The sequence below is a fragment of the Chanos chanos genome, chromosome 11 (genome assembly GCF_902362185.1).
Source record: "Chanos chanos chromosome 11, fChaCha1.1, whole genome shotgun sequence".
In the NCBI taxonomy this organism is placed as follows: Eukaryota; Metazoa; Chordata; class Actinopteri; order Gonorynchiformes; family Chanidae; genus Chanos; species Chanos chanos.
Window position 1 is genome coordinate 2922044 of NC_044505.1, and position 27957 is coordinate 2950000.

At 44.2% G+C, this 27957-nt stretch overlaps 1 protein-coding gene across 2 annotated transcripts in view; it reads right to left on the reverse strand.

Moving 5' to 3' along the window:
* Positions 1-1818: 1818 nt before the first annotated feature.
* Positions 1819-27957, reverse strand: part of hhip (hedgehog interacting protein) — a 35069-nt gene continuing 8930 nt past the window's right edge. The window contains exons 3-13 of one of the 2 annotated variants that reach the window (XM_030787687.1): positions 27339-27483; positions 24987-25188; positions 18213-18364; positions 16935-17108; positions 16166-16309; positions 15719-15840; positions 13352-13475; positions 12311-12441; positions 10731-10815; positions 3584-3732; positions 1819-3302 (exon numbers count right to left, since the gene is read on the reverse strand). In XM_030787687.1, the coding sequence (XP_030643547.1) occupies positions 3106-3302; positions 3584-3732; positions 10731-10815; positions 12311-12441; positions 13352-13475; positions 15719-15840; positions 16166-16309; positions 16935-17108; positions 18213-18364; positions 24987-25188; positions 27339-27483 (1625 nt within the window). In that variant the 3' untranslated portion in view covers positions 1819-3105. Of the gene's footprint in view, positions 3303-3583; positions 3733-10730; positions 10816-12310; positions 12442-13351; positions 13476-15718; positions 15841-16165; positions 16310-16934; positions 17109-18212; positions 18365-24977; positions 25189-27338; positions 27484-27957 lie in introns of both variants that reach the window. The other variant, XM_030787686.1, reaches the window with a different exon arrangement.

Here is a 27957-nt window from a genome sequence, read left to right on the forward strand (position 1 = left end):
TTTGAATTGAATCGATTCGAATTGAATGGATTTGGAGATTGGAATAAAAGATTGGACAAACACCTGTCATCGTTCCTCTTCAGGTGGAAACATCAACAGTTAATGACAACATTTAACAATTCACAATATTCAACAGGGCCTCAGTATGTGTTGATACCCAGTGAAGGATGGGGAGTGTCTCTGATTTGATTGGATGGTGAATTAAACCCAGTAGACCACCGTTCATTGCTGCATAATAACTAGAGTGTGCCATCTACTGCAAAGAGCCAAGTGGTAATTTGTAATTCATTTTGAATTTATAACAAGTAATTAACTCCCTCTCTTTGGCAGTGTTGGTAATTAACTGCATTATTTCATCTTTGCTCCCGACGCCAAACAACATTATTACTAATGTTCTGAATTTGTTGGGTTTATTTGTTGAAATGAACAGTCTTACTGTTGAAAACCATTAACAAACTGCCTTATCCTGTTGTACTAGGCGAGTATTTGGCATACGCTTTACGCTGATCAGTGGAAATGGGTCAGATGAATGGGTCTGATTTTTCAGTTTGACGGTGACACCCAGGAGAGTTAAGACAGGATGTCTGCAGCACGGTGGGAGAGGCCGGTGCTTTTCCATCAGCGTTAGAGAATCTTGATAATGACTCGGAGAAGCATGCCAAACTATAAAGTTACACATTTACGGATTTCTCCTCTGTCCACACTCATCTGTAGACCACCAATCTGTTTTCAAACTACAATCTAAATCACCGATCGCTACCTAAAGACAAACAACAAATATCATCATTTGTCAGTTCAGACTCCGCAAGTGGGCAGAGAGAGAGAGAAATGCAATACATTTACAAGACTTTTTTTCTTTTTTCTTTTCTTTTTTTCTTTCTTTCTTTCCTCCTTTCTTTCTAAACTAAATTTCATTGTTCTGGACAGCTGAAAGACGGTTATGCGCATGAGGAAAAAAAAAAATAAGAAAGAAAAAAAAAAGAGAAAGAAAAAAAAATCGAATATGAAGACAGGAATTTACAGGCTTAATGTAAAACTGCTTTTCTATAAACACCGTATTCTCCCATATATTATTATTACACTTAGAAAAATAAACACTCCTCTGTCAAAACTATAGTAATGCTATATTAATTCGCATGGCTAAGTAGTACTTACTTCAGTACTGTACTATATGAAATATACAACTGCGTGTTCTTTCTCTTTTTGAATATGATATCTGAATATGGTTCAGTGTAAAAAAAAAAAAAAAAGGTTAAAAATAATAATAATTAAAAAAAAAAGATCGTAAAATTGACTAAAACTTTGCAAACATCCGCCAACCGAAATGAATATGGCTTGTAGCCACAAGTCAGTCTTTGCATTCAATAAAGAGAAAGATTAATGGTAGTGTAGTTAGCACAAAACACTTCTGGGAAAAAAAAACAGGTGTTTCAACTAGGATTACAAAGAATTAGCTCATTCCCCACACAAAAAGGATCTGTGTGTACATATAGATGTATATATACCTACATAACTACTGTCAAAATGAAATACAGGTACATTTCCTTTGTGTTGAAAGCAGCTTGCATGGTCACTGAAAACAGACGTTTTTTTTTTTTGAAAACCTTAACCCTGACCAAAGAAGTAGTTGGTAGCTCAAAGATCATTTTTTAAACATTTTTTTATGCGTACCTGTAAAAAAAAGGAATCTCTGACATAACAGTGTAAAAAAAAAAAGAAAAAGTAAAAAAAAAAAGATAATCAAAGTGACGGTCGCAAACATTCTTTCAGAAGTTTTGAGTCTCACTACCTCTCTGTTTCATCTCGTGGTAAAAAAAAAAAAAAAAAAAAAAAAAAGAGAGCACACGCACGCTGTGGATTAGAGGCCGCGGCGTGCGCTAACTCGACTAGATGAGTACACGGACTCACCCGCTCAAATCGCTCAAAAAGCTTCATCGTGTCTGAGGATTTTCCTTCTTCTAGAGCTTTGACTAGGCTTCTAACGGACTGCCCATTAGGCCTTTTTATTCTGACGGGAACTTTTGTAGCAATATGCCTGACGGTTTTGGCAAAATTTTGTGGAACAACGATTTTAAGTAGAAAGCTTTCCCTGTTCCTTCACAGGCTCTAAGATCCTCAACAACAGTGACCAGATATATTATACATGTATACATTATTTAAAACTCTGGACATTGGAGCCCTCAAGGTTGGAACAACCTGGCATTGTCAAGGTCATATTGGTACGTTCAGTTATGTTTCGTTTTTAGTTGTTTTTTTTTCTTCCTGTACTTGAAGATTAAGGCTCGCTGCTAGTATTTAGGACCCTGAATCCTGGGCACACCTGGGCATCCAATGGTTCAGTTCGCTGGACTGGCCTTTCAGAGATTCCCCCCCCCCCTAACAAACTGCAAGTGAGCCATGTGTGTTGTGTGGTGTAGGTTCACTTCAAAAGTCTGAACTTGGAGGAATGATATCTTTCCGTTAGGTCTGGTTGGGTATTCAGATTTCCAACCTGGATGTCCAACTGGAGGTTGCCCGCGTGTCGAGAGTGAATAAATGGTCTGAGGAAGATCTCAGTGTCTGGGCTGACAGTGTGTACTGCAGGGCCACTGGGCACTGGAACAGAGTCTACCCACCAACCCACACACTGAGGAAGAGGAACATCCCTCGAATTTTTCTGGAATACCATCAAGTCCTACCCAGTCCTGTCACGGAATGCAACAACCATCTCTCCAACCATGGGAGAAGGTTTTCACGGCATGGCTGTCCGTAAGTGTGTGTGTGTGTGTGTGAGTGTGTGTGTGTGTGTGTTCTGAGGCGATCGGTTGGGGGGTGGAGTGGGGTGTTGGGGGGGTCACAGGGAGGCCTTCAGAGAACAGAGGCGTGGAGCTCATAAGACCAGAGCAGACAGGTAGATTGGAGAATCGGGTGCTGGTCAGATGGAGGTTTGATAAGGGTTTTGCTGGCCAAAGGCTAAAAGCCTCCGGTCTCCTTTGAGTTCAGTCTACTCATGGGGGAGCAGATTAGACAACCCCACACTCTCTTTCACTCTCTCTCTCTCTCTCTCTCTCTCTCTCTTTCTCTCTCTCTCTCTCTCTCTCACGCTTTCTCTCTCGCTCTCTGTCCCTATACAATGTAAGAGGTGAGGTCTAGCAGGTAAGAGGTCATATCGATGATGTGGTCCAGGATTCCGTCTTTTTCCTGGTCGCCCTTAGCTCCTCGTTCGCCTTTCTCGCACTGGGCTCCGGAGAAGCCGCTCTTGCAGAGACACTTGTTGGGCTCCATGCAGACTCCGCCGTTACGACAGGCGGGCTCACACTTGGCTGAGGGAAAAAGACACAAAGACGTCCCTTTATTCCTCGGAAATGTGCGTCTGTGGGCGTGTGTGTCTGCGGCCGCGGATCGGGTCACATTTTTACTGTTCCCATTAAACTGCTTCCTGGGAATACTGGTGTAATAGTGATAAGCAACATTTTCCAGAGAAACTATCAAATGTGGCCAATTTGCAATTGTGTATGGGTGTGAGTATGTGTGTGTGTGTATGTGTGTGTGTATGTGTGGGCGTATGTGTGTGTGTGTGTGTGTGCATGAATATCTAACTCACCAATTCTACAGAAGGGTCCCTCCCAGCCTGGGCTGCAGCAACACTTCCCGGTTGGGGTGCAGTGGCCGTTCTTGCACTGCCGTGAGCAAGCTGTGCTCAGCATCTCTGGGGCCTCCACCTGCCTGCGACATTCCTTAGGGACCTGGGGCCTACAGGACCCACACAGCCACATGTCACAACCACAGCCACACGTCAACAGAGAACCATACAACCCTATGGCTTAGATCTGCCTTAGGGACTCACTGACTGTGTCTTAAAATAATATCACCGTAGTTTGGATAGAGTCATAATGAGTCAATAATCAATCAATCAATCAATCAATCAATAAATCAATCAATCAGTGCATTAGTCAGTCCATCAATGCTGTTAAAAGTGTTTTTTGCCTCTGAACAAGGGAGAGTATGACCATCTATCTATCTATCTATCTATCTATCTATCTATCTGTCTGTCTGTCTGTCTGTCTATCACAAAGTCTAAGACAAAATCCATAGCCCTTCTTGTGTACACCAGATATGATCACCAATAAAGAGTGCACACACACACACACACACACACACACACACACACACACAAACACAAACACACACACTCACAAATGAACGAATGTATGTACCCAGTTGGAGAGGCACATGATTATTAGAGGAAAATGAATCACACATGAGCAGCCTGATGAGTTACAGGTCACTGCGGTCTGGAGAGCGTAAGGCGGTTTGTGCGTGTAACAGGGTTGAAATGCGAAAGCTGGATGTCACAGGGAGTAACTCTGGATGGGAACTGTTGAGGGGGGGGGGGGGGGGGCCTTGGGGGTTGGGGTGTGGGGTGGGGTGAGGAGGGGGGGGCTGTTCTCTAAACATGCCGCAGGCCGGCCCAGCCAAACACAGCTTAATGAGCCAGGGAAACATCGACATGTTTCTCAATTAGTGAGGCTGTTGACAAACCTGACACACACACACACACACACACATTCTCCAGCTCTTTCCCTCTCTCTCAAATACACTTTCTCTCTCTTTCCCTGTAACACACACACACACACACACAAATTTCGCACTGTTGAAGATAGAACTACATGGGAAACAGGCTGAGGTGCTCCTGATGAGGTCACTTCCTGTTTGTGTCTCACTGGAGAGGGCGTATAGGAAATTGAGGTGGGTATTGGGAGCTAGCAAAGATTTTAATGGTGAGAAAAATGAAAAATACATTTCCAAAAAGTCACTCCGTCTAAGACCACATTTGACCTCTAAAACAAACTCTGTCCTCCTGACTCCAATGTTCCCTTAAACTCCCGTAACCATGTGCAACATTAGTTCACACACGTTGAGACGTCAACACACAATGAGACAGTAAAGGTTCTAAATGACACAATTTTACATCACGTAGATTAAACAGATCTGCTGAATGGTGCTCTCCATAGTCCACAGCTACTATGAGGTTAGTTAGTAGAGAAAAGGTAGTTGAGTTGTCCATACAAAATACACAGGCCAAGGCCTTCCAGTCATCCGCTTGGCTTTCTGTGCCGAGTTATTTTCACAAATGGCAGAAACAACTCCTGGCCACATGTATTCATTTAATTATGTGCATGTGTCTTTTAACATTACTTTTTCAACTAAGAGAATATGTTACAAATGTATATTAACGTAAGAGATCAGTCGTTTCGTCTTGTCTCAATGATAAGGAAACCATGTCCCACCTTTAAATGGGACAGTAATGTTCAGTTATAATCAGCTCTTCTGTGTGAGTGTGTGTAAGAGAGAGAGAGGGAGAGAGAGAGAGAGAGAGAGAGAGGGGCTGGGATCTGCCCTGACAGCTGTAGTGACTGATGGCAGAAAGAGGGTGGTGAGAGGCGGGGGCTCTGGCAGGGTCTGGCCTGGGGGGGGGGGGAGGTGGAGGACTGGGGTGTGGTGGAAGGGGGGTGTGTGTGTTAGTTCCCATGCCGCCCCCCCCCCCCCCCCGTCCGCTACCTCCCTCCCTCCCTCCTGTTTTCAGCACCCACATCAGGTCTGTCCCTTTTTTCCCATCCACACTGCCTGTTTTTGTGTGTGTGTGTGTGTGTGTGTGTGTGTGGGAGTGAGAGAGAGAGAGAGAGAGGGAGGGAGGCAGCATGTTGTTGAAAAAAAAGTGAAGAGGAAAGAGAGGTAGGGAAAGAAACAGAGAGAGCTGAAGAGAGAGAGAGAGAGAGAGAGAGAGAGAGAGAGAGAGAGAGAATGAGGGAGGGGAAAAAGAGAGAAAAGAGGTTCCTCCCCTGAGGACTGGGCCAACACGGTTAATGGTGCGGGGGTCAGGCGCGATACTAAAGAGTTTGCATTACTGACAGGGTGGCCGTGAAAACAACACCTGCCGCCTCAGCACTTGACAAAGGCAGCTGGGTCAACAGGCACGGTGGGAATGCATCAGCTCCAGGAGGGGAGGCCACAGGCATAAAACACAAGACCGATAGGTTAAGGGACGGCTCCGGGCTCGTGAGGAGAATCAAAGCGACTGCGGGCCCGGGGTTCGAGAGCGGCTACGGGGAGGCGCAAACACATCAACTGCCCGGGCGCTCTTTTCTGGTCCGCTGGGACCCAGTTACACCGCACTGGTCCCAGCTCAGCTCTTCCCAGTACATCTCGGCTGATGAGGAGTTAGGGTGTAGGTTACTGGGTTTGAGGAATTTAAGGACGGGATTAGGATTAGGATTAGGATGACATGATAGAGATGGGGATGCAGATGATAAATTCAGAGAGAGTCGAACCCATGCCTTATGTTGTCATGGTGACGTGAAGATTACTTTTTACAAAAATTAATAGAAAATTAAGAGTTACCCTTGGATCTGATCTAAAGAATTAGAAACACTGCGCTGTTTTGGGTTTTTTTTTTTCCACATGGAGTTCGTACCTGTGAGCACTGGACTCGTTCACTTTTAAATGTGACCTGAGATGCGCTCCATGTGAAACATGAATTAAACAAATAAACAAACAAAAACAAAAACAAATGAACAAAAACCCCAGAGTGCAAAACAACTCTAACTCCCAAAAAACTCAAAACAAAACCAAAACAGCAAAACAAAAACAAAAACAAAAACCAAACCAAACAAAAGGGAAAAGCAAAAGGCAGGGTTATAGTGTGTGTGTGTGTGTGTGTGTGGAGGGGGGTCCTGACTGGACTTCATTAGGATTTCTCTGTTTGACTTAACCTACCCCATCTCCTTTTTTTTGTCATCTCCGTCCATTGTTAAAAAGCCTTTGTGCGTACATTGTGTCAAAAAATTTACTGTGTATTGTAGCTGTACGCTATTCAGCCCCATCACTGCCGCGTTCCTGTTTTGTCAAGAGGGCGAACACAGTTGTAAGCTGATGGGAGATTTAGGGGAGAGTGTCCAATAAAAAGGCTCTTTGGTTGAGTATTCTTTGGGGGGTGTGTGTGGGGGGGGGGGCGCTATGGGCTCAAGAGAGAGCGAACATTTTTCAAAAAGCGTGTTTTTGTGAAGCCATCTTTTCTTGTCACAGGCACAAATACACTCACACTCTCACCTCCTTGCTTTTAAACATAATTTATGACTTCCAGAACGAATGTAGGGCGTTAAAAAAAAGGAGGGGGGGGGGGGCTCTCGGATAATCTATTCACAGACTGAAGGACCCTCCGCGGCTGGGATTACATCTGTGAACCCAGAGCAATTCAGGCCCTGAATCTGGGAAAAATTTATTATCTCCTTCTGACAGATGCTTGCAGAGACAGACTTGGAAATTTTTCAGTTTTCGGGGTAAGAAACGTAACTAAACACTCCAACAGGAATGGTGGTTTACAGGTGTGGAACCGATGTTCAAATTTCCACAACAAAATACCAGGAATTTCAGTGAAAAATAAATAAATAAATAAATAATTAAATAATAGCCAGATGAGTTTGGAAATAGGGAAGCGAAGTCAAATGTTTGCTTTCCTCTGAACCTCAGGAGACGCATAAAGAAAAAAGAACTGATTAAAACTCACAGCTGCAAACAGTGGACAGTAGCCTACAATAAAAGAGTCAACAAAAATCTTAGCAATGACAATTTCAGTTTGTCTCTGTCTGTTTCACTCTCTGTCTCATCCTTTATTTTAATCTGATGACTAAATGGATTTGTCTCAGTGGTTCTTCTCTAGGGATTCATTCGAAGAACAGGCATAAATACATTTCTAAAAAAAAAAAAAAACGACTACAACTCCCATGACTCCCCTCTGCCTGTGTGTGGCAAGTCCATTGAGATAAGCCATATTTCAATGAGGCGTCGCTAAATCTCAATCAGACATTACGCAGAGCTCATTTTAGGCCAGATAAGATGTGAAGACAGAGACAAGAAAATGAGACATGACAAACATGGTACTGAACGCTTCCACAGAATCTCAGCTGTTTTAATTAAGCTGTTCCATCCTTCTTGCCAGTGCCAGTACCCCATAAACAATCCCAGAATCCTCTGTAGTCCACATGGGACGCAGACATCTACTGGTTTCTTGGTGTACAGCGGTTTTATTTGTTATTCCACGCTTAGCAGCCTCACAAGCAGCCCGGCATGACGTGTTTACCAAAACGTCTCTTTTGATTGTACTTGACATGACGTGACAACCCCTGTCATACCTTCAATTGTGCACGCATAAACAAACACACACACACGCACTCACACACACACGCACTCACACAGACACACGCACAGACACCTAGTATCCTCCAGATCTGCTATCCAATGCCATGCAGAGGCAAAAATCAAAACAGCGTGTTACGCCACGCTACGCCAAGTTACGCCAAGCTGAAAACATCCGCCCTGAAGTCTCCAGGTCACAGGCATGGGTAAATTAAGACCACTGGGGTAGTGCACGTGAGGTCAAGAAGTGATGTTACTACCCACCCCCCAACCCCCCCCCCCCCCCCTTCTCCCCCGCACCCCCTTCTCTTGTCTGTTTGGTAATAAGATCCTGTAAAAAAACTGACAGGGTGTGTAACAGCAGAACCGACGCTGCAGGTCCAACAGACTAAACAACCCCAATCGATGGTGGAAAGAATTGCTCCTTGGAAAACCGCGGCAATGCCAGAAAACATAAATAAGAGAGTCCGAGTCGAAGAGGCCTAGACTTGGGAAGTTTGTGGAAACATCTGTGGGGTAATTAATGGCATTAAGACTTGGGTGGTTCTGTCATCACCTAGAAATAATTAAGCCGTGTTCCACTTCAAATTGTAACTCCCACAAAAAAAATTTAAAAAAAAAGAAAAGAAAAAAAAAGACAAGAAAAACAAAAACAAACTGAGAACTCCAAGAACAGGGTCGGTTTTTTGAGGTAACGTTAGATCGAGACCCCCTTTTTTTTTTCGGGGGTTATTTGTGTTACAAAGTCAAACTGCGGAGCTCTGAATAGATTCGCCTGCTAAGCAAAAGTTGTGTTACATTTTCCTCAGACGCGCAGTTAATCCTTCCAGCAGAAGAGCGGTGTTATACGAGAAAGAAAAGTGAAAACAGGCTTTGCGTTGCGTTTGGATCGAATTAAGAGTTTCAGCTGCGTTGTATGTGCCTAATGAAATGTCTTTCTTGGTGGAGATGATATACATCAGTTCAATTATGTGAACATACGTGATTATTTGGCAGTGGTTATGAGGGACTTCATGTGCCCGATGTGTTTCTGAAAGATGAGATGTCACATGTATTTGGCTTGACGTGAACAACATATTTTAAAGGTCCGTCATTATCGAAAATACTCTTTTCTTTTTTTTTTTAAAAAAGGAAAAAACAGTGTAAAAACACATGGGACAAATTAGGGCATATGGAACGAGGTACATGAACATACATAAGTGATTAAGAATTTCAGCCAACTTAGTTCACATCTGTCGTGTTTGTTAGAATGAGCTGAAATACATCAACCTGGGACCGCAAATGACTAAGACTTTGTGTGAATGTGTGTGTGTGTGTGTGTGTGTGTGTCAGTGTCTAAGTGATGAATTTCATGTTCACACACACACACACACACACACAGACACACAAATACACAGACACACACACACACACACACACACACACTTACACACATACACAAACATTTAAATACGCCCTTGGATCTGAAGGAAAACATTCCTGCTGGTGTCGACAGGTGCGTAGGTTTCTCCGGAGAGCGTAAGTCCTGTCAAAGCTCGGAAAATACTCGCTGGACCACACATGCTCTCCCTGTTAACCAGCCCTGCCCAAGCCACCTCCACAGAGTTGGTGTTAGAAACACGTTACACTAACATTTGGAAATGGTATGCTTACTCTCCAATTATGGCCGAGGTTTGTATTGGCTAGGGCTGGCTGCTACGTGATGATTTGTTTAAAGGGGGATACATGGTGTGTGTGTGTGTGTGTGTTATGTGTGTGTGTGTGTGTGTGTGTATGTGTGTGCATGTGTTTCCATCCTCTGACTCTTGGTAGACCCACCCTTCTTAGGGGACACTGGCCACACAAATGACCTCAGATGTGGATGGGCCCTGCAGTACAGCAGGGCTAATCACTGCTCCAGACACTCCTATGAGCTTTACCTGTGATGGGGCTGATTTTTTGGTTGCAGACAGAATAGTGCCCCAACAAAGTCCATTTTAGATTGTATAAATGCCTCCCTCTGCTTCTGTCTCTCTCTCTCTCTCTTTCTCTCTTTCTCTCTGTCTCACTCACACACACACACACACACACACACACACACACACACACACAGACATTACTTGTGGAAAGTGTAAATGCTTTTTTTTTGGTCACTAATTCACCTCTAACAGCTAAAGAGAGGCATGTATCTGTAAATTGACAGATACTGTTCTATATCAGGGGTAGGCATATGTAGATGGGTATGAACAGATGTCAGCAGGTGTAGGCTGGTCTAGGCAGGTGTAGACAGGTGTACACAGGTATGGGCGGGTCTAGGCAGGTCTAAGTCAATATAGGAAGGTGTAGACAGGTGTAGGCAGCTGTACGTAACCCCCTTCTCTTCCTGAAAAGCTGCACTATACTGGACTCAAACACATGCGATTCATTTTATTAAGGTCCTGCTGACCATGTGAGTATTTGACTCTATTATTAGATTAGGTGCTGGACTATGGCACCGTGGGTGCTCAGTCGTCTACTCCTGATTGACAGTCAGTGAGATTAGAGGTGTGTACCAATGAAAGAAACACACACTGTACCTTTTGGGGTCCACCAGCTTGTAGAGCTTACCGCTGTGTGCCTGCGCTGACAAGGTTTTACTGGATGCCAAAATGTAGACCTCACCTACAGGAGATAAAAAAAAAAAAAAAATGAGGGCGCATGCATAGAGACGCAAACCGTGAGCCAATGCAGAAAACACAGAATTATTCATATACATACGCTTGTTCTACCCCTATCGGAAAAAAAAAAAAAAAAAAAAAAAAACCTCAAACCAACAAAACCAACCACCATTCCCTGCTTGAATGCACTTGTCTCTGGGAACATTTTTGGTTTTGAAGCTCCATGACTGGAACCATGCGAGTAATTTAATGAGGTACATGGCTTGCAGCACAGTGCCTTGCAGATTGTAAACATGTGTCAAGTGAAACAGTCATATGGGATCTCAGCCCAGGCCTCCAACGAATGCCTCTCGTGTGCCAAAGTCTCCACCAAATGCTATCTTGCCTTTGCAGATTTCTCAGGGCTGGCAAGTGAAGAGGTTAGATTCTTTTGTCACGCTTGCAGTAGGGCTTCAGTTCAAAATACGCTCATGTTCTTTGTCATATGCTGGGAATTTTGGGGGTGTGGGGCGGGTTTTATGGGATAGCATAGCGCAAGCTAATGGCGAGTTGTCAGGAGTTGAGTCAGACAAGGAACAAGTTGGCAGGGTGAACTCTTGACTGTCAGATATTCTGTGACCTGATCTTCTGCTTTATGACGTTAAAGGAACTCCGTCACAGTCTCTGGCACAAAAGCCCAAATACATGCCACTGGTAACCATCCCAGAGAGCGAAAGAAACTCTGTTAGCATTGGCAGAGGTCTACAACGTGCAAGCAAGCTTTGGGAAACGGAGCGGACTTGCCAGTGGAAACCCGACCCCCTGACAAATCATTCTGACCTTTGATTCCCAGTCATATCTTCTGTCAGCAGCGAGGGGGAGGAAGTCATCTGTCAGGAGGCTAAAAGAGTTTAGTGTCACAGTGGAATGTGCCATGAAGGAAGGAGGTTTTTTTTTTTTTTTCTTTTTTTATGGGAATTGGCGGCTCAGATAGGATAGGGGGAGTAGGTTTTCCCCTGTGACCTCTGTTGGTACTCTGGTGAGTATCACCTCCGGGTGACTCCCTAAATTTGAGAGGCAAGGCTTCCTTTTTTCCAGCGTTGGCTTGCGTGAAACAAGAGCTCCCTCCATCAACAAACCAACCCAAAGCCAACGCGATGGGTTAATGTTCATACTCATTCCTCTATCTGACAGAACCTATTTTTACATTACACTGTGGGGTAGGGGGGTGGGGGGTTTATGATGATAAATGCCTCATTGTTTTATGTGGAGTGCCCCATCAGTCTTTAAAACAGGGGGGTCTCCCAAACTCCAGAACTGTCAAGCGGTTCTTTTTCTTGTGGAAAGAAAGTCTGGCTTAAAACAGATTTTGTATTGAACTTGCACTTCAAATCGCACTGTCTTAAACTCGTATCGCGAGGTTTGACAACAAAGAAAATAACATGGTGGAGGGTGAAGCATAAGTGTTGAGGACACTGCTGATCGCACGGGACCTTCTAAAGAGTTGACGCTCCACTCACCTTGTTCATCTTCACCAAAGCCCAGGATCTGGCCGGCCAAAGAAGAGCCACAGGAACTGGTGCCTCCCAAGCACAGGGCCTTTTCTTGCCATGGTTTATCTGCTGTTGGTTTCTGAAGGATCCACAAGTTCCTAAAACATCAATATACTGACCAATGAACTTCACAGAGCTCACAGTCCCAATGACAACGGTCAAAGATCACAGAATACTCCTTGTTCTTTTTATGTCAGAACTGATACATTTGCTAAATGTTTGTGCATGTCACAGCTTTATGATCTACTTTGACATTTGGTGGAATGTCATGATAAATTCTTAAGTTTTACGTCTTATCAAGACTCAAATTAACCTTCACAAACATGATAAAGAAACACACACCAAACACCTTGAACTCACTGTGTCATGACAAAATAGATCAAAAAATGGCATCAACATGCTTCTAGTTCATATTTTGTAAAAACCACAAAAAAGAGAACACCGAAAAAAGAAAGAAAAAGAAAAGAGAAAAAAACCCATGTCCTGCTAGATTTCCGTAACTTATCTTTCATTGTTATTGAAGGATGGTAGACTGACTGTGGATAAGGGATCAGTTCCAAACCAGTGAAAAGTGCAAACAATATGTGGCCCACTTAAAGGGTAGGAAAATCTGTCTCAATTTACAGAGCAATGTGGTGTTTTTTCCCCTGACATGAGCAGAAGGAACAGTTTGTGTTGCCATGGATACAACCACAGTATAGGTGGCATATTTGGCAACTGTAATTGTCAGGATTAAGGCTAAATCCCTGGGAGCTGAGATTTAATTGCACAGGAACAAAAGAAAAAAAAAGAAAAGAAATCCTTTTAAGAAGTTCTAATGTAATTGTCGGTTTTAAGCCAATGTTGGTAAAAATGTAAAATGCTTTTTAAAGCACTTTTGCGTTATTCTGTGAAAATACCTATAATTAGGAGGGCTGTGTTACGTAATGTTAAACAAAACATAAGTTGACACAGTCCTGGGTAATTTCATATCATTACGCTAACCTACATTTCGTTTTGAGAACGTACCCATTTTTGTTCCCGAATACGTAACTTCCGTACAGCCGTCTGGATTGACAGCCTCTATAAACGAATCCACCGACAGGAGCCGAGGATCCCGTAGACCTCAGGTCAAAAATGGACGGTTCATTTTCTGCAAAAGAACAAAAACACATTAACGTAAGCAGCCCTCCAAGCATCACAGGCAAAGCAAACCTGGAGCCAATCAGAGCACTTTATTTTCCGCCGTGGCTAGGAAATAGCCTTTGGCCGTAGGAAATGACTGAACCAGCAAATTCAGTGCGGACCACATCGATACCATTCACACCATTAAATGCGCTTCAATTTACAACGGTGCCTCTAAATGGCAGAGTTTTTGCTCTAACCGTAGTTGATTTAACATATCTACTGATTACTCTTCCCTTGGCATCTTCAAATTGGTGTGCTGCTGTTAGGCAGTAATTGAAATGTGCTCCCTAGTGTTTCTCAAGGACTGGAATTTGGAAACACTGGTTATATGAGAGCACTTTCCAAATCTGCAGGATGCATCCTAAAATAACTCGTACAAGAATTAGTTACATTTTACTCCTCACATCTGTGTGGTATTACAAGGTCACAAACAGATCATAGACAGATTATGGTCTCATGATACTGTTAAATCTGTAAGTGTCTCTGGAGTTGCACAAATGTTACACACCACTGTATGGAAGTACGTCACCCATAAACACAGAGTAATGATTCACATTATTAGCGTACATGGCGGCCTAGTAATCGCCAGTCTGTTTCTTGAGCTGAAATATGAATATTCATCAGTCGACTAGACTGTTAGTGTTTGGTACAGCACTGAGTTGTATCGTATTAATAATTACTTTTGGGCTCAGAGTTAAAGAGGGAATCATGTATCTGAGCCTTGTAAGTCATTATAATATGTAAATTGTCAAAATGAGTCAGGTCATGCACTGCGAACGTAACTCTAACGACATAATGATAAACGGACATTGAGGATAATACTGTCATCATGTTTTCCTCATAGTCCTTATTGTTAAAGACCGTTTGACTCATAGCTGACACTCAGCCTCACACGGATGGCTAGAATTTTCCTAAATGACTCATTTTTTTTTTTTTCAAACTCCGTGAAGAAATAAGTGAGATGTGCTCCCCGTGTCCAGAAAACATGACTTAATTTTCACGTACTTCCAAAAACCGTGGCGTAATGATCTCCCATTTGGTTTTATCTCCATAATAAAAGAGAATCCTGCTCTCATTGTTTGTGTAAGAATCCAAAAGACGTATCCATGTTTACTGCAGCTTGTCAGGAGTCTGTTAACACTTCACAAGAGGTGGTTTTAATTAGCTGGGTCTCGAGGCTGTTAAAAAACCCTCTACAGTGTCTGACTGAATTTAGATGGCTGCCCACTGTGTACATTTTCGCACTAAACGACCTTAGTAACGTTCAGCTAACGCCCGGGTTAATTTCTCACATTTACGAGAACAGAAAACACGAGTCAGAAAGCTATCTAGCGAGTAATATCGCTATTCCTAATGAGTTCACGTGAGTGAGACAGAGAGAGAGTGTGTGTGTGTGTGTGTGTGTAAGTGTAGTTACTGCAATGTTTGGGAAAGTCCAATACTATAATGCTACAGTCAGAAACCTGTGAGACCATAAACGTGGATTTAATGAACTAACTCATTCACCTTGGCAATACTGTAAATAGCATGGTGTTTAGAGTAATTTGGCCCAATCAGCAGGCTGTTTTGTTGGGCAAGTTGGGAAGGGATTGGGGGGTGGGGGCCAGGGGTAGCACTGTAATCTAAACCAAATGCAATAATTTTTTTTTTTCCACAGGAAATAGCATTTTTGGGGAACTTATGGTATCGATTAGGCCCTCAGGCCTTTGCAGTTGAGAGATGGACTGACTGCCATCTTCGATGCTGCGTTTCAACAGTGCTAAACCATCATCTTAAAGCTCATTGTAACTGACAGAGATAAATCATATTTGTGGATAAGATCCCACATTCCCCTGGCAAACGACGTTTCGACTGAGAATCTTCACAAATTTTGCAGCTCGTATTTCTGCTCAGCGTTGCTCTCTCATAGCTGATGTGTCCCATAAAAATCTGGTGCTCACAGTCTGGGAGAATTCAACCATTGTGCCCCTGAAGTCTACTGCAGTCATTTGTGTCTTGGTGATGACAGGCAAGTCGCAAAAGGTTTTTTGGGAATTAACACAAGTTACGGAGTCATCTGACAAAAATAAAATTCCAAAGGACACATTATTACACGCCACTAAAACAGGCTCTAATGGTTCTTAAGTCAGTCATTGGATGGAAGGAAAACCAAGCGTAGTGTATTCTTCAGTGTGGGTGATCTTATAAAGGAAAAACCACGGAACATACCATAATCTCTCCCCTTCACGATCTGCAGAATTCTTCCCGTCGACGTGTTCCTTCCAGTGGAATCTGTACACATTATCAGTAGACTACCGTTGTTGTTCGTTTGGTGCCGATCCACTGCGCACCTACAAGAAAATGAATAAATGGAACATGCAGACCGTGGGTTTGTGAAGAACAGTGTGGCAGTCCTGTCATGATACATTTCATCGACAAAGCCGTATTATTTATTCCGCCACGGCACAAGTTACGTCCTCTGTCGGACGGCATGGGGATAAACCTTGACCAGATTACAAACAGAGATTACAATCTCACAATTAAATCGGTTCGACCTAAGCAGGCATGCAGTTCCCTTGTTGCCTCAACACCGTCACGCCAGATTAATTAGAATCGCACTGCCCTTCTTACATGTGGAGTTGTGTGGGTGCACCTTGTGTTTTTGCTCTCACCCACCTGCCTGGGTCGTGAAGTCCATGGGCGAAAAGTTCTGGTGGCTGGTTGGTGCTGTTGAAGTACGGGTTGTTCTTGGGTATCGAGTACGGGGCCGAGCAGCTGTCCGTGTCCACGTCTACCCTCAGCGCTGATCCTGTGAAATCACTGGAGGGAGGGAGCGAAAAAAAAACCCCGAAAAGAGTCACTAAACTCTGAGAGGACGTCACGGCTAAGGCTTTGTTTTTTAAGTTTCGCAGATTATAATTATATCCTTGCGAAGCTGGTGAGCGGAGTTCTGTGAATCTAATCAACGTGGGCGTCAACAGTATGTTTGACTGGTCAGTTAAAAAGCCAGGATCTATATGAAATCACACTGTATGCTGGTTGCCGAGTCCTTTATAGTTCTGGCCCAAAACAAACAAACCTGATTTAGTCTTATTGTTAGACCCTCATTAAGCTATATTGGAAAACACAGCTACATGTTTTCTCTATATATTCAGCAACTTTCCCCCTGCTATTCTAGAATGCTTACCCAATTATAACGTTGACAAGTCTAAAGATGACTAAAAACTGACGATTGGGACCTTTGACAAAGCGGGATTTCTAAGTTAGTGTGATAAATTGGGCCACAACCATGAGCCAGTCCAGTATGAACCCCTCCCCCTCGCTGCTGACTCTCGTCATCTGGATTCCTGAAAGGTCCCGTTTTGGTGGAATACCCCCACTCTATCCGAGATGCTGTTTAACCAAGACCTCGTCTAGATCGCCAGGCAAAGGTCATCCATTTTACCTCAGCCCGTCCATCTCTTCCATGTCGTCCAGCGTGATCATGCCGTCCCCCAGGAAAATGTGCAGGAGCCCGTCGGGTCCAAACAGCAGTTGCCCTCCGAGGTGTTTCCTGTGCAGCTCTGCCACCTCCATTAGGACCCGCGTGGTCCTAGTGTCCACCTGATTGGGGTTTTTCCTATGGATGCGTCAAGATGACACCAAGTCAGGCACCCGTAGCACATCAGTCTTTTGTCAACAAAGTTAGTTATTACTCATCACAGAACAAATAAGAAGAAATATAGAAAATTAATGACTCGAACGATATGATCTTTGAAGGGTAATCACATCCATACTGAACGAGAAGGTCATGAGGGTACCTTGTAGTTAACAAAAGATACTGTAGATTATGCTGTCAGTGAAGTAAAACCACAGAGAGAGAGAGAAAAATGCTTTGCAAGATAAAACAAGTGAGCTAGCAATTTAGGATGTTTAATTAGCTTGTCATCTGGAGACTCTGTTGGATGCATTTCCCAATAAGAATCATTATAGTTTGTGGCAATTCCAGGAATTCATCATGAACAAAAGCTTAACTGTTTTTTTTTTTTTTTGGGTCCTCATGGGGTGAAATTACAGATTCTATATCTTCTGGGCACAGAGAATTTCGATATTTCCTCACAGAGAAAAATCCTTAGACTTGAAAATGATTTCTGAGCTGTAGGTTTGGTATTGCACACACACATTAACCTCCTCACTTGGCATCCTGAATAATCCTGTCTAACTCGCAAGACGCTGCCAAGTTTTAAATTACCAGTTGAAATATGGTTTTTAACGTGAATGTACAGCTGTAATTTTGTGATAATAAAACACAATGCTTTAACTAGTTTGTTTTCTTAATTACGGGGAGTGTTTTGCAACACGACAGCGCATCCAAGCATAAAGCACATCAGAGTCGTCATTAAGAGAAGTCGTTTAATTACACACTGTTGTTACATAATGCCGCAAAAGCATCCATCAGTGTCAGTGAACACACATTTGACTCTGGCAGCCTTTGGCTTTGGATCCCATAAAAACCGCGGGAAAAAAATAAGAAAGAAAGAAAGAAAAAAAGAAAGAAAGAAAGAAAGAAAGAAAATCCGTTCACTTGACTGGACTATCTCATCATCTTATTCGTCACTTATAACCATGCTACCTCGACCTTTGTTTGTTTGTTTGTTTGTTTGTTTGTTTTACACAGCTCATGGTTTGGATGGTCAAAAAGAACAGTGACACACGGCCTGCTTTTTTTTTTTTTTTTAAATACCTGGAGACGGTGAACTCTACCACACGGAGTATGTGGTCGTGCGGTCCAATCGCCCAGCGTTCCTGGTTGGTTGTGTAGGAAACATAAAGCTTGCCATTTTTCTTATAATTGGGGTGGAATGCAAGGCTTAGCAAACCCCTTTCATCCCCGCCCTGCAAGTCAGATAAAGAACACAAAGGATTCACAAGTTAATTATGCTCCTTTAAAAAAAAAAAAGAAAAAAAAAAAAAGAAAAGGTTGGGCTAACCTAACACCCCCCCTCTTCATTCCACTTCACGTCCCTTTCTTCTCTTCTTCCCTTCTTTCTTATTCTGTTCTTTTCCATCTCTTGGTTTTTTTTTTCACACTCTCTCCTCTCTTGCTTTCTCCATATGGGACCCAGTTCCCCCAGGTCCCTTCTGCTCACTCTCTCATTTTCCTGCCTTAGCCTCTCCTTGACTACTACATTACAAATGATTATAAAACGTTTGACTCCAGGCCTACCCTTGTGCCCCCCCCCCCCCTCACACACCCTCCACCTCCCACCCCAACCCCCCCCCTCCTTTACCCCTGGGCTGGTTATATGGGGCTGGGCCCCCATGCGATGCCCCTGCCTCCTCGCGGTCTCCATTGTGCGGGTGATTTGTGTGTGTAATCTTTTGGGGATATCCGTGAATGCTACTCGGAGAGGCTGAAAGAATTTATTAGCTTGCTTGCAGTTTATAGAGAGCACAAAAGTCCAGGAGTCCTTCAAACCAACCCCTCCACTCCTCCCTCCCAACCTACTCTCTCTCTCTCTCTCTCTCTCTGTTTTTAATCCGTGCAAAATCTGAAGGAAGAAAGCTAAAGCAAAAGGAAGAATAAAAGAATGAAAGAAAAAAAAAACCCTAAACAAGGAGCGAGCTGCCAATTCCCACTGTCTTGGCAACATATATAGAAAACAGTGAAATTGCTTGTGTAATAGGTAAACCTTTGTCTCATCCTGGAGGCAGCTACATCAGTTGTCACTACTCTGGTGGTCCCCCTGTCATCGTCAGCTGTAATAAGGGCCTATATCGTTTTGGTCCCTAGGCTAAGCAATCAGCTTGGTCTTTCTTCCTCTTCTCTCTCTCTCTCCTTTTCTCTCTTTCTGTTTTTTTTCATAAAAGTTACAAAGAATGAACAGAATGCCAGGCTTATGCGTTAAGAATGTTTCAGATGAGTGTTTGACATTTTTTTGGATCAGTTGTTGCTTTGGGGGGGGGGGGGGGGGGGGGGTTGGATGAGAGGCGACACTAATGGAAATTTCTTTTTTTTTCCCTTTTTTTTGATCATGATGACACAACGCTGGCTGTCGAGTCAACAAGGAACCAAACAAAATGATGTAAACAAACTGTTGCCCGTTTATGTTTTGTGGCATTCCCTTCCTTGTATCTCACAGGAATTTAGCAAAAAAAAAAAAGAAAAAAAGGGAGGTGTGTATATGTGTGTGTGTGTGTGGGCAGTGGACTGCTTTGAGTTGACAGTGTGGTTCTGCCCTGTGACTCCAGCCAAAACACACAGATCATAAATTGGTCAGAGAGAAACTGTTGGGCTGCGGTGAGCTAATCCAAGTCGGACGGCCCAGCGGCACGGACACAAGCCTGAGGGTCCTGCGGCTTGGGAATGCCTTGGAACGGTTCATAAAGTGGCTTTAGAGGGGGCTACGTAATCAACATTCCAGCGTTCCTCAAATCCCACCGCAAAATGGAAAAGAGAATTGTGAAATTGACAGATGCATACTGGTTTATAGGCTTACTGGTTCAACTGCACCAAAAAAAAAACCTTTTTACGCTGCCAGTGAAAGGTCTTGTTCAAAGTACTTCAGACAGTAGCAATCTTGACTCGGTTTCAGATAGGTGTTCTTCACTCAACTGGATCCAGTTTCCCGACAAAGATGAAACTCTGGCTACATAGAATGGTCATCGTTTATCGATGATAGAAAACAGATTGATGTTCAGGAAACACGTTTCATATGAGCAGTCTGAAGCAACAACCGAACCAGAATCGGTTGCCTGCAATTTGGTTGTGTGCAGTGAAAACGACTTAATTTCAGAAGACCTTTCCTTTCCAAGAAACTACCTTGAAACACTTGACCGATGTGTGGGACTCCCAACGCACTGACCTGATTCCCAAAACAAACAGAGAGGAAGCGGGTTACAGCCGGAATTCCACAGGGTCCTGTGATCTCCCGCCAAGGACCACCAAGAAGCGACTGTAAATGAACTGAAATATTCGCTTCTTTTTTTTTGTCTTTTGCTAATGATCATTCCCTCAGCAAGTAGGCACAGCCCAAGCTAATAAAGAACCATAAGAAACAAACAGGGTTCTTTAGGTCCGTTTCTCCGGGCCCAAATGAGGAGTGATTAAGTGAGGACAAACTCAGAGCCAGCCCGGGCCCATCCATCACTGTGGAAGTCCAGCTCAATCTGCTGAGGACGGCTCGTTAGCGGCCATGACCACCTCCTTCATTCTCACAACACCACGCAAGCTCCATTAGACCGTTTGTCGCCAGAGGACGGACAACGTGTCTTTACCGCGGTCTTTCGGGTTTTGGTTTCGAGTTCAAAAGGTACTGAGTGTCTTTATGAGACTTTTGTGGCGATCGGCGGTCGTGGAAGAACACAGTCATGTTTGAGGCGATGAGGTCATTACGCCTGATTTCGGCCGCATACAAATGACATCCGTCTGCCCTTCTGGCATCATCCATATTATTTCAAATTTCACATATGGTCCTGCTTTGATAAAGGGGAACGTCATATGGTGTAACTCATACATTTCTGCCTATATCTGTCCAGCTTGTTGTCTATCTGTTGTGCGCAGTATCAGTTTTCCACAGGACTTTTTTTTTTTGACGGCATTCAGAGGAAGGAAGGATAGAGCAAGAGAGAGAGAGAGCACGAAAGACAGGGAGAGTGAGAGAGGGGGAAAAAAGAATGCCAGCAACATTCCAACGGAGGCAGAACGGGAGCCAGAAGCAGGGAGTGTAGAGTGCTACCGTTACCCCCCCCCCCCCCAAACACCCCTCCCCCCCACCCCCCAATGCTAACCCCCACCCTCATTCCCCTCGGGCAGCTGCTCTCCTTTCAGGGCATGATGCATGGTTTGGCTTGAACACTGTTGCTGAGCACCTTTTGATCCACATTGGCTCAGACAACCCGCCCCTCCAAAAAAAAAAAAAGAGGCATTCCATCAGAGCTGATTGGAGAAAAACAATTGCACGTCTACCTCAAAGGCCATCATCCACATATGTTCTCGCTAATTCGGAGCCTTAATTTTTTTTTTTACCTTTTGCAGGGCAACATAATGAAAACCCAGCAGGGCTTAGTCTAACCCTGACAATCCTTCCACCTGTTCAGACGCTATGACCCCCCCCCCCCCCCCCCCCCCCAATCATACACAAAAACTGGAACATTTATCAGGTCATGATAACCTCTCTTGGAAAGAAAAAGTAAAACAAAAGACAAAAGGCGGGAAACAAGTGGGAGGTGTTGGGGGGGGTGGGGGGGCCGGATCACTTCATCGGACACAAATGAATGTTTGTCCGACGTTCAAACATTCATACGTTACAACTGCTGCTTTCTGTCACAAACCAAAAAATCTCTCCAGCCACAGGTGCTCCGCAACTTCATCTGGGTTTCTTTATGCAATCCAAACCCCGGCGGCATGTGATACGATAGCGGAGGGGAGACCATTTCCCAAAGGGATTCTTTTTAGGCGCACTGAGGAAGGAGCGAAGAAGAGATCCATTTGTCATGACCCCGGGGCTCTTATCTTGGACACTGCAGAGTGTCCCCCTTGGTCTGTCTCGACTTGAACGAGCCCAACAGCTGGTGTGTGACAGAAAGGATAACACGCTGTGAACTATTTGTTTCTGCAAGAAATATTTTATTACAGCTGGCCTCGTTCATGCTGGCTAATGTACTTCGGTGGAGTCTCGCTCACATTGTGCACAGATGTCTTCATCTCACCGTGTGCTTTAGCCTGACAGACACAACAACGGAACAGGTCCGCGTTTTCTTTTTTTTTTTCAGTGTACTTCAAATCATGGCAACACTTACCCCTTCCCTCTCCTGCTCCGTCTGTCTCTCTCTCCCTCTGCCCCATACAAAACAAAAAGATCAACACGCACCAGTGTACTGCAGTATCTGAAAAAAGACTCTTTTTGAAGGAGAGCCACCCAAAACAAGTTTATTTGGACAAAGTCACCTCTGCTTCTAACCGCTCTCAAACTCTCAACGTCACATACTACTGTTAGGCACTGGTGTACGGCTGGAATGAACTGGAACGCAGTGGTTGCGACTAGCACGTAGGAGCGTGCGAGAGACCTTGCGTGATGACGAGCTCATAGCGAAAGACCACACACTTTCACGGCAACGAGCGCAATTCCAAGTCGCCACGTGAGAAACCGCAAAGAGACGCACCAAAAAAGCGCTGCTGTAACGTAACAAGGGCCTGCCAGCAATACTGTCGAGGAGCCAATTCGCTGAAACTACCCGATGACAGATATTCTGACAGTTTCATCTAACGATAATAACTGCAACACCTGAAAAAGTTGGAGTGATATGATTTTAACTGTCAGGGACACACAGAGAGAGAGAGAGAGAGAGAGAGAGAAAGAGGGAGAGAGAGTGGAAAAAATATGGTTTGGAAGTAGCTCTTTATGTGGGATGGATGGATAATTGAAAGGGAGGTGTGTGTGTGTGTGTGTGTGTGTGTGTGTGTGTGTATGTGTGTGTGTGTGTGTGTGTATGTGTGTAGAGGAACTGAGAACGGAGAGATAGGGTTTCTTCGAGGAACACCCACGGTGCTGCTCGAGGCAGTCTCTCCTACAGCCAGCGGAGTATTGTTTCCAGCGGTTTTGTCATAATTGTCATCGGGGGGATTCGAAAACACAGGGGAGGGGAGGTGACAGGGCTGAGGGGGTGGTGGTGGGGGGTGGTCGCAGGAAACACAGTACATTAGAATCAAAGTTGCGATAAAAAAAAAAAAAAAAAAAAAAAAAAAATCGTTATCTGTGTCTCTTTCTCTCTGTTCCTGAGCGAGGTCTCCAGGGAGACCTTCCCGCGCTGACACAAAGGGGGCAAAACGGCGTTGACGTTTGGAGTAAACACGCCGGGAAGCAGCGCGCTTCCACCCGAGCGCGGCGAGTCTTCACAGAATATGACTCCTGGGGATGACTCCTCTAATTGACTCAATTACTGTTTTATCTCTAACAAATTACGTTTTATCCGGATAAGGACACAAACAAGCGTGGGGGGGGGGGGGGTGGGGGGTGGGGGGGTGAGGAACATTCTCAGTCTTTCTGAAACGGCTCGTCCCTAACTTGTTTGTAAATATTACAACGCGAGGTACGTAAACAGGCCCCCTCCCCTCCAAACATTAATTCCAAAAGAAGCAGCTAGCACAGTGATTGCCTGCACTTTTTGCTGCTGGGGCTGGGGGTTGGGGGGGGGGGCATCTGACGAAACAATGACATGCAAGCTCACACACACACACACACACACACACACACACACACACACACACACACACGCACACACACACTGTCAATGAGGTACATGCAGGTGTAATTTACAGGGCTTGAAGTGTCGAGAGTGACGTCCCATCAAAATGTAGAAAAATCGTGATCAGCCTCTAAGAGCAACTGAGGGTTTATCTCCACTGGCTGTTTCAACAGTAGCGAAAAAAACAGAAAAAGAAAACAGTGACACATACAGTCACACACAGAAAACAACTCTGTGTCACTTTGCCAACATCATGACTCTGGTATCCTCGCTAAGTGATGAGAAGAAAAGAAAAACAGTTTCCCCCCTCAGCTTTTTGCCCAGAAACAAGAGGCAGGCGAGAGAAAGGAGCGAAGAGGAGGAGGAGAACGAGGAGGAGAAGAAAAATAAAATAAAAATCAATGGAAGTGGTAATTGTGTCTCTTTGAGATTTGGTCCTTCGGGTGGGAGTGTTTCGACTCCTTTTCTCTCTCTTCCTTAATGGGGAGGTGCCAAAGCAAACTGAGGAACAACACATCTTTCACAGAGGAGTCTGCACCTTCCAGCCGGTGGGGGGGTATTGGGGGCGGGGGGGGGGGGGGCAGACTTTCCTGACGGTGGGAGGTCAGAACAGGGTGTTAATCCCCCCCCCCCGCCTCCTGCCCACCCCCACCCCTCTCAAAAGTACAGACATGTCCACAGCTTCCTGTAATATTCCAGACCGCAAAGGGGTACAACGTACGTAGCTCTTCTCCCTCTCTCCCTCTCTCCCTCCCTCTCTCCCTCTATCCCTCTCTATAAAACCTCTCATTATTACGACGCCTGATGCCAGACACACGTGTTTCCCCTCATCCGTGCTGAACTCGCGGCCGACGGTGGAAGATGATAGAAGACTGTGAGTATGTGAAGATTCCGTTAAGATTTGAGAAGATTTACTGTAACATCCTAAGCTCTTTAGGGTGCGGTCAACACATGACTGAACGTCAAGAACTGAACCACAGGAACAACATTAAGAAAAAAAAAAAGAGAACTGAACGCAATGTTATTATTAGTACAGAGGAAAAGAGAAGAAAGAATGATAATAGAATAGAATAGAATAGAATAGAATAGAATAAAACAGAACAGAATAGAATAGAATAGAATAGAATAAAACAGAACAGAACAGAATAGAACAGAACAGAACAGAACAGAATAGAATAGAATAGAATAGAATAGAATAGAATAGAACAGAACAGAACAGAACAGAATAGAATAGAATAACGGAATATAAACTGTGCCTCACCAGTCCTACCTTCATACCACTCTGGACCAATTTGTGGATGTCCAGGAAGGGCTCTTTGAGGAGCTCCAGGTCGTGGGTCAAGATGCGGACGAACCCCTCCTTCTCTAAGACGAAGAGGCGCTGGGAGCCGTCTCCGCAGTGGACCACAGCCACCGGGTGACGGAGACCACTCAGCAGTTCCTGGGCGCAGTAACAGTTTTGTTTGTGTTTCCTGGAAAAACAGTAATAAAGTCAGCATCAACGCAGGACGAATGACATCTCATAAAACATACGGGAAGATTTTAATCACTTTCAGTGGATCAGTCGCTTTAATTATTCTCAGTGGATCAATCCACTTTCACTGTTCTTTTTTAGTGTTAATGTGGTGACATGGCATGGCAAGAGGATTTATTGCAACACTATAAACAATAAAGGAGAGACACACACTGAAGGTATTTTGCGTAATGAACTTGTGTTCATTCACAGGGCTGAATTATGGGCCACAGTGTCGTGCTGTCATGCTGGACCAAGGTGGTTCCGTTAAGCTGCGAAGAGCACTTTTCCGGAAACCACCCTTCATACTGGGTGTGGACACACACACACACACACACACATACACACGCACAGACCCACACACACAGGAAAAGCTACTGCCAGCACACTTGTCGAGAGACACCAGACAGGAGGAGGGTCTTAGAGGTAATTTTACCATGAAGAATTGGAAACAGCGGTCAGAAGGTAGCTCTCTCCTGTCCCTGTTTTGCCCCACGCCACCTCTCACCCACATGCGAGCCAGATCTCAATATTATTAATTTATTAATAAACACGAAAAAAAAAGAGACTGAAAACGACTACTTCAAAGAACGAATTGATAAATGCTCCTAATTTTCGCTGATGTGCATGTGCAAATCCAACTCAAACTTTTTCAGAAATGAGTCTTTTAAGTTACACTTCTTCAAAAAAAAAATTATGAGTTTTGTTACTTGGCAAAGGTAATCTGTTCCCTAGACTGTTTGATAGTTAATCCTAACTTTTCCAGGGGTTTGGAGCGTCGCTGACTCTCCGTTCTTGCCGACTGGGAGGTCTGTTTAAGAGTTATGATGTTAAGCCACACAACGGCCGTTTGCTCGGGGACTTTCTTCAAACACACACTGGAATCCTCGTTCCACAACGTTTGGCTAACAGGGCCCCATAAAAGCTAACCATTCCTCTCTGGAGAGAAAGAGAGCTGAGTAGAGGAGAGGAGAGGAGAGGAGAGGAGAGGAGAGGAGAGGAGAGGAGAGGAGAGGAGAGGAGGTTGTATTTTATTTATTGTAATTCTAGTAACATTGTTAAATAGAGATAGACACCTCTGTTGTAACTGGGCACCAGGTAGGCATTTCCATTTACTGCCAGTAATGACAGGAGTCTGGCCGCTGTGTTTGCGTGCTAAAAAAAGGAACCGTTACGGCTAATGCCACTTCAGTTTGTCCGTTTCTTCATTTAGCACTGATTCCTCTGAGATCTGAGTTAGCCTGAGTTAGATCCCTGTGAGGTGATGAAGTTCTTGATACAAAACTGAGAGAGTTGAGGCCATTCTTCTTTTGTAATTCTCTGTTTGTTTGTTTGTTTGTTTGTTTAGGCAGCCCTGAAGGTCGTCCATAAATGCAAGTTTGCAGAGAGCTCACTGGGTGTCCTCACCAGAGCGACTCGGGGCAGTTTGTGAACAAACACACAGGGATTCAGGGACACGACAGACTTCAGAAAAAGGGGGCGGGGTCAGGTGGGGCACCAGCCATCAGACCAGCACATGCAGTGTGTTTAACACGCAGGGTCATTCACGAGTGTCACGTCTTCGCTGACCCCTACATGCATGAGGTGGGATGAATACTCAGATAACACATACCTTCTGTGTGTACACAAAAGGGATCTTGCTGAAAGAAAGAGAGGGAGAGAGATAGAGAGAGAGAGAGCCAGCACCCAGTACCAGATGACCTCTCTCTCTCTCTCTCTCTCTCTCCCTCTCTTTTTCTTTCTCTCCCTCTAACCCTAGGCCATCGTATTCTAATTGGATTGTGTAATATGATGCCTAAGACCTAAAATGAGTCTAATTTAGAGAGATACTGATCTGGTAAAATGAGTGTGAGGTTTTTTAACAAAAAAAACCAAAACAAAACAGGGAAACTTCTGTGGATGCAGAGGTTCAAAACTCCTAAGCCCTCAGATGTACGGTTTGTTCCAGTAAAAACACACATAAGAAATGCTAATGCATTTTTTACAGGTCTCTCCGCAGTCGCAGAACGTCTTGCGTAAGCATAATCTAAACCAGAAAATACAGTGTAAATCGTCGTACGAAAGAAAGAAAAAGGGAGGGGAAGAAAAAAAAAAAACAACACAATGAACCTGTTGATTTCTTCGATTTTCTCCTCTCCCAAGTAGTTGGAGTCCGGCCCTCGCGGTTGCTTTCGGTGAAAGTCTGGGAAGCACAGTGCGTCGTCCTTCCCCCCGTAATACTGGCAGAACTCATCCACGTCGGCTTGGAACAGCTCTAAAACACATACACACACACACACACGCACATACACACACACAGACACACACACACACACACACACACACAGACAACTGGTCTTAACTCCAGATAGACACACCACACAGGGTTCAGTGGAGTGATGTCATAGCTCCAGTATCCAGCCAAATCCCCTGTAGTGAAAGCCGTTCTCGACTCAAGGCTGCGCGGCTCTGTGTTAGCGAGACGGCTCATTTTGCCAGAGAGAGATTTAGAGGGTGATTTTGCGATTTGTTTTTTAAATGTATTTATTTTAAATGTATTTATTCATTGATTTATTTTACCCCCTCAACACGCCAGCTGAATATCTACTGTGGCTCTTTGGGATTACCCAGAAATGTGTAGTAATGTTGTTCAGTTTCGGAAGAAACTGTATTAAAATGTTCACTTTCTTGTTCGTTGGTGTGTTTTTCTTTCTTTCTTTTTTTTTTTTTTTTAACGTGCAGTCCGTCA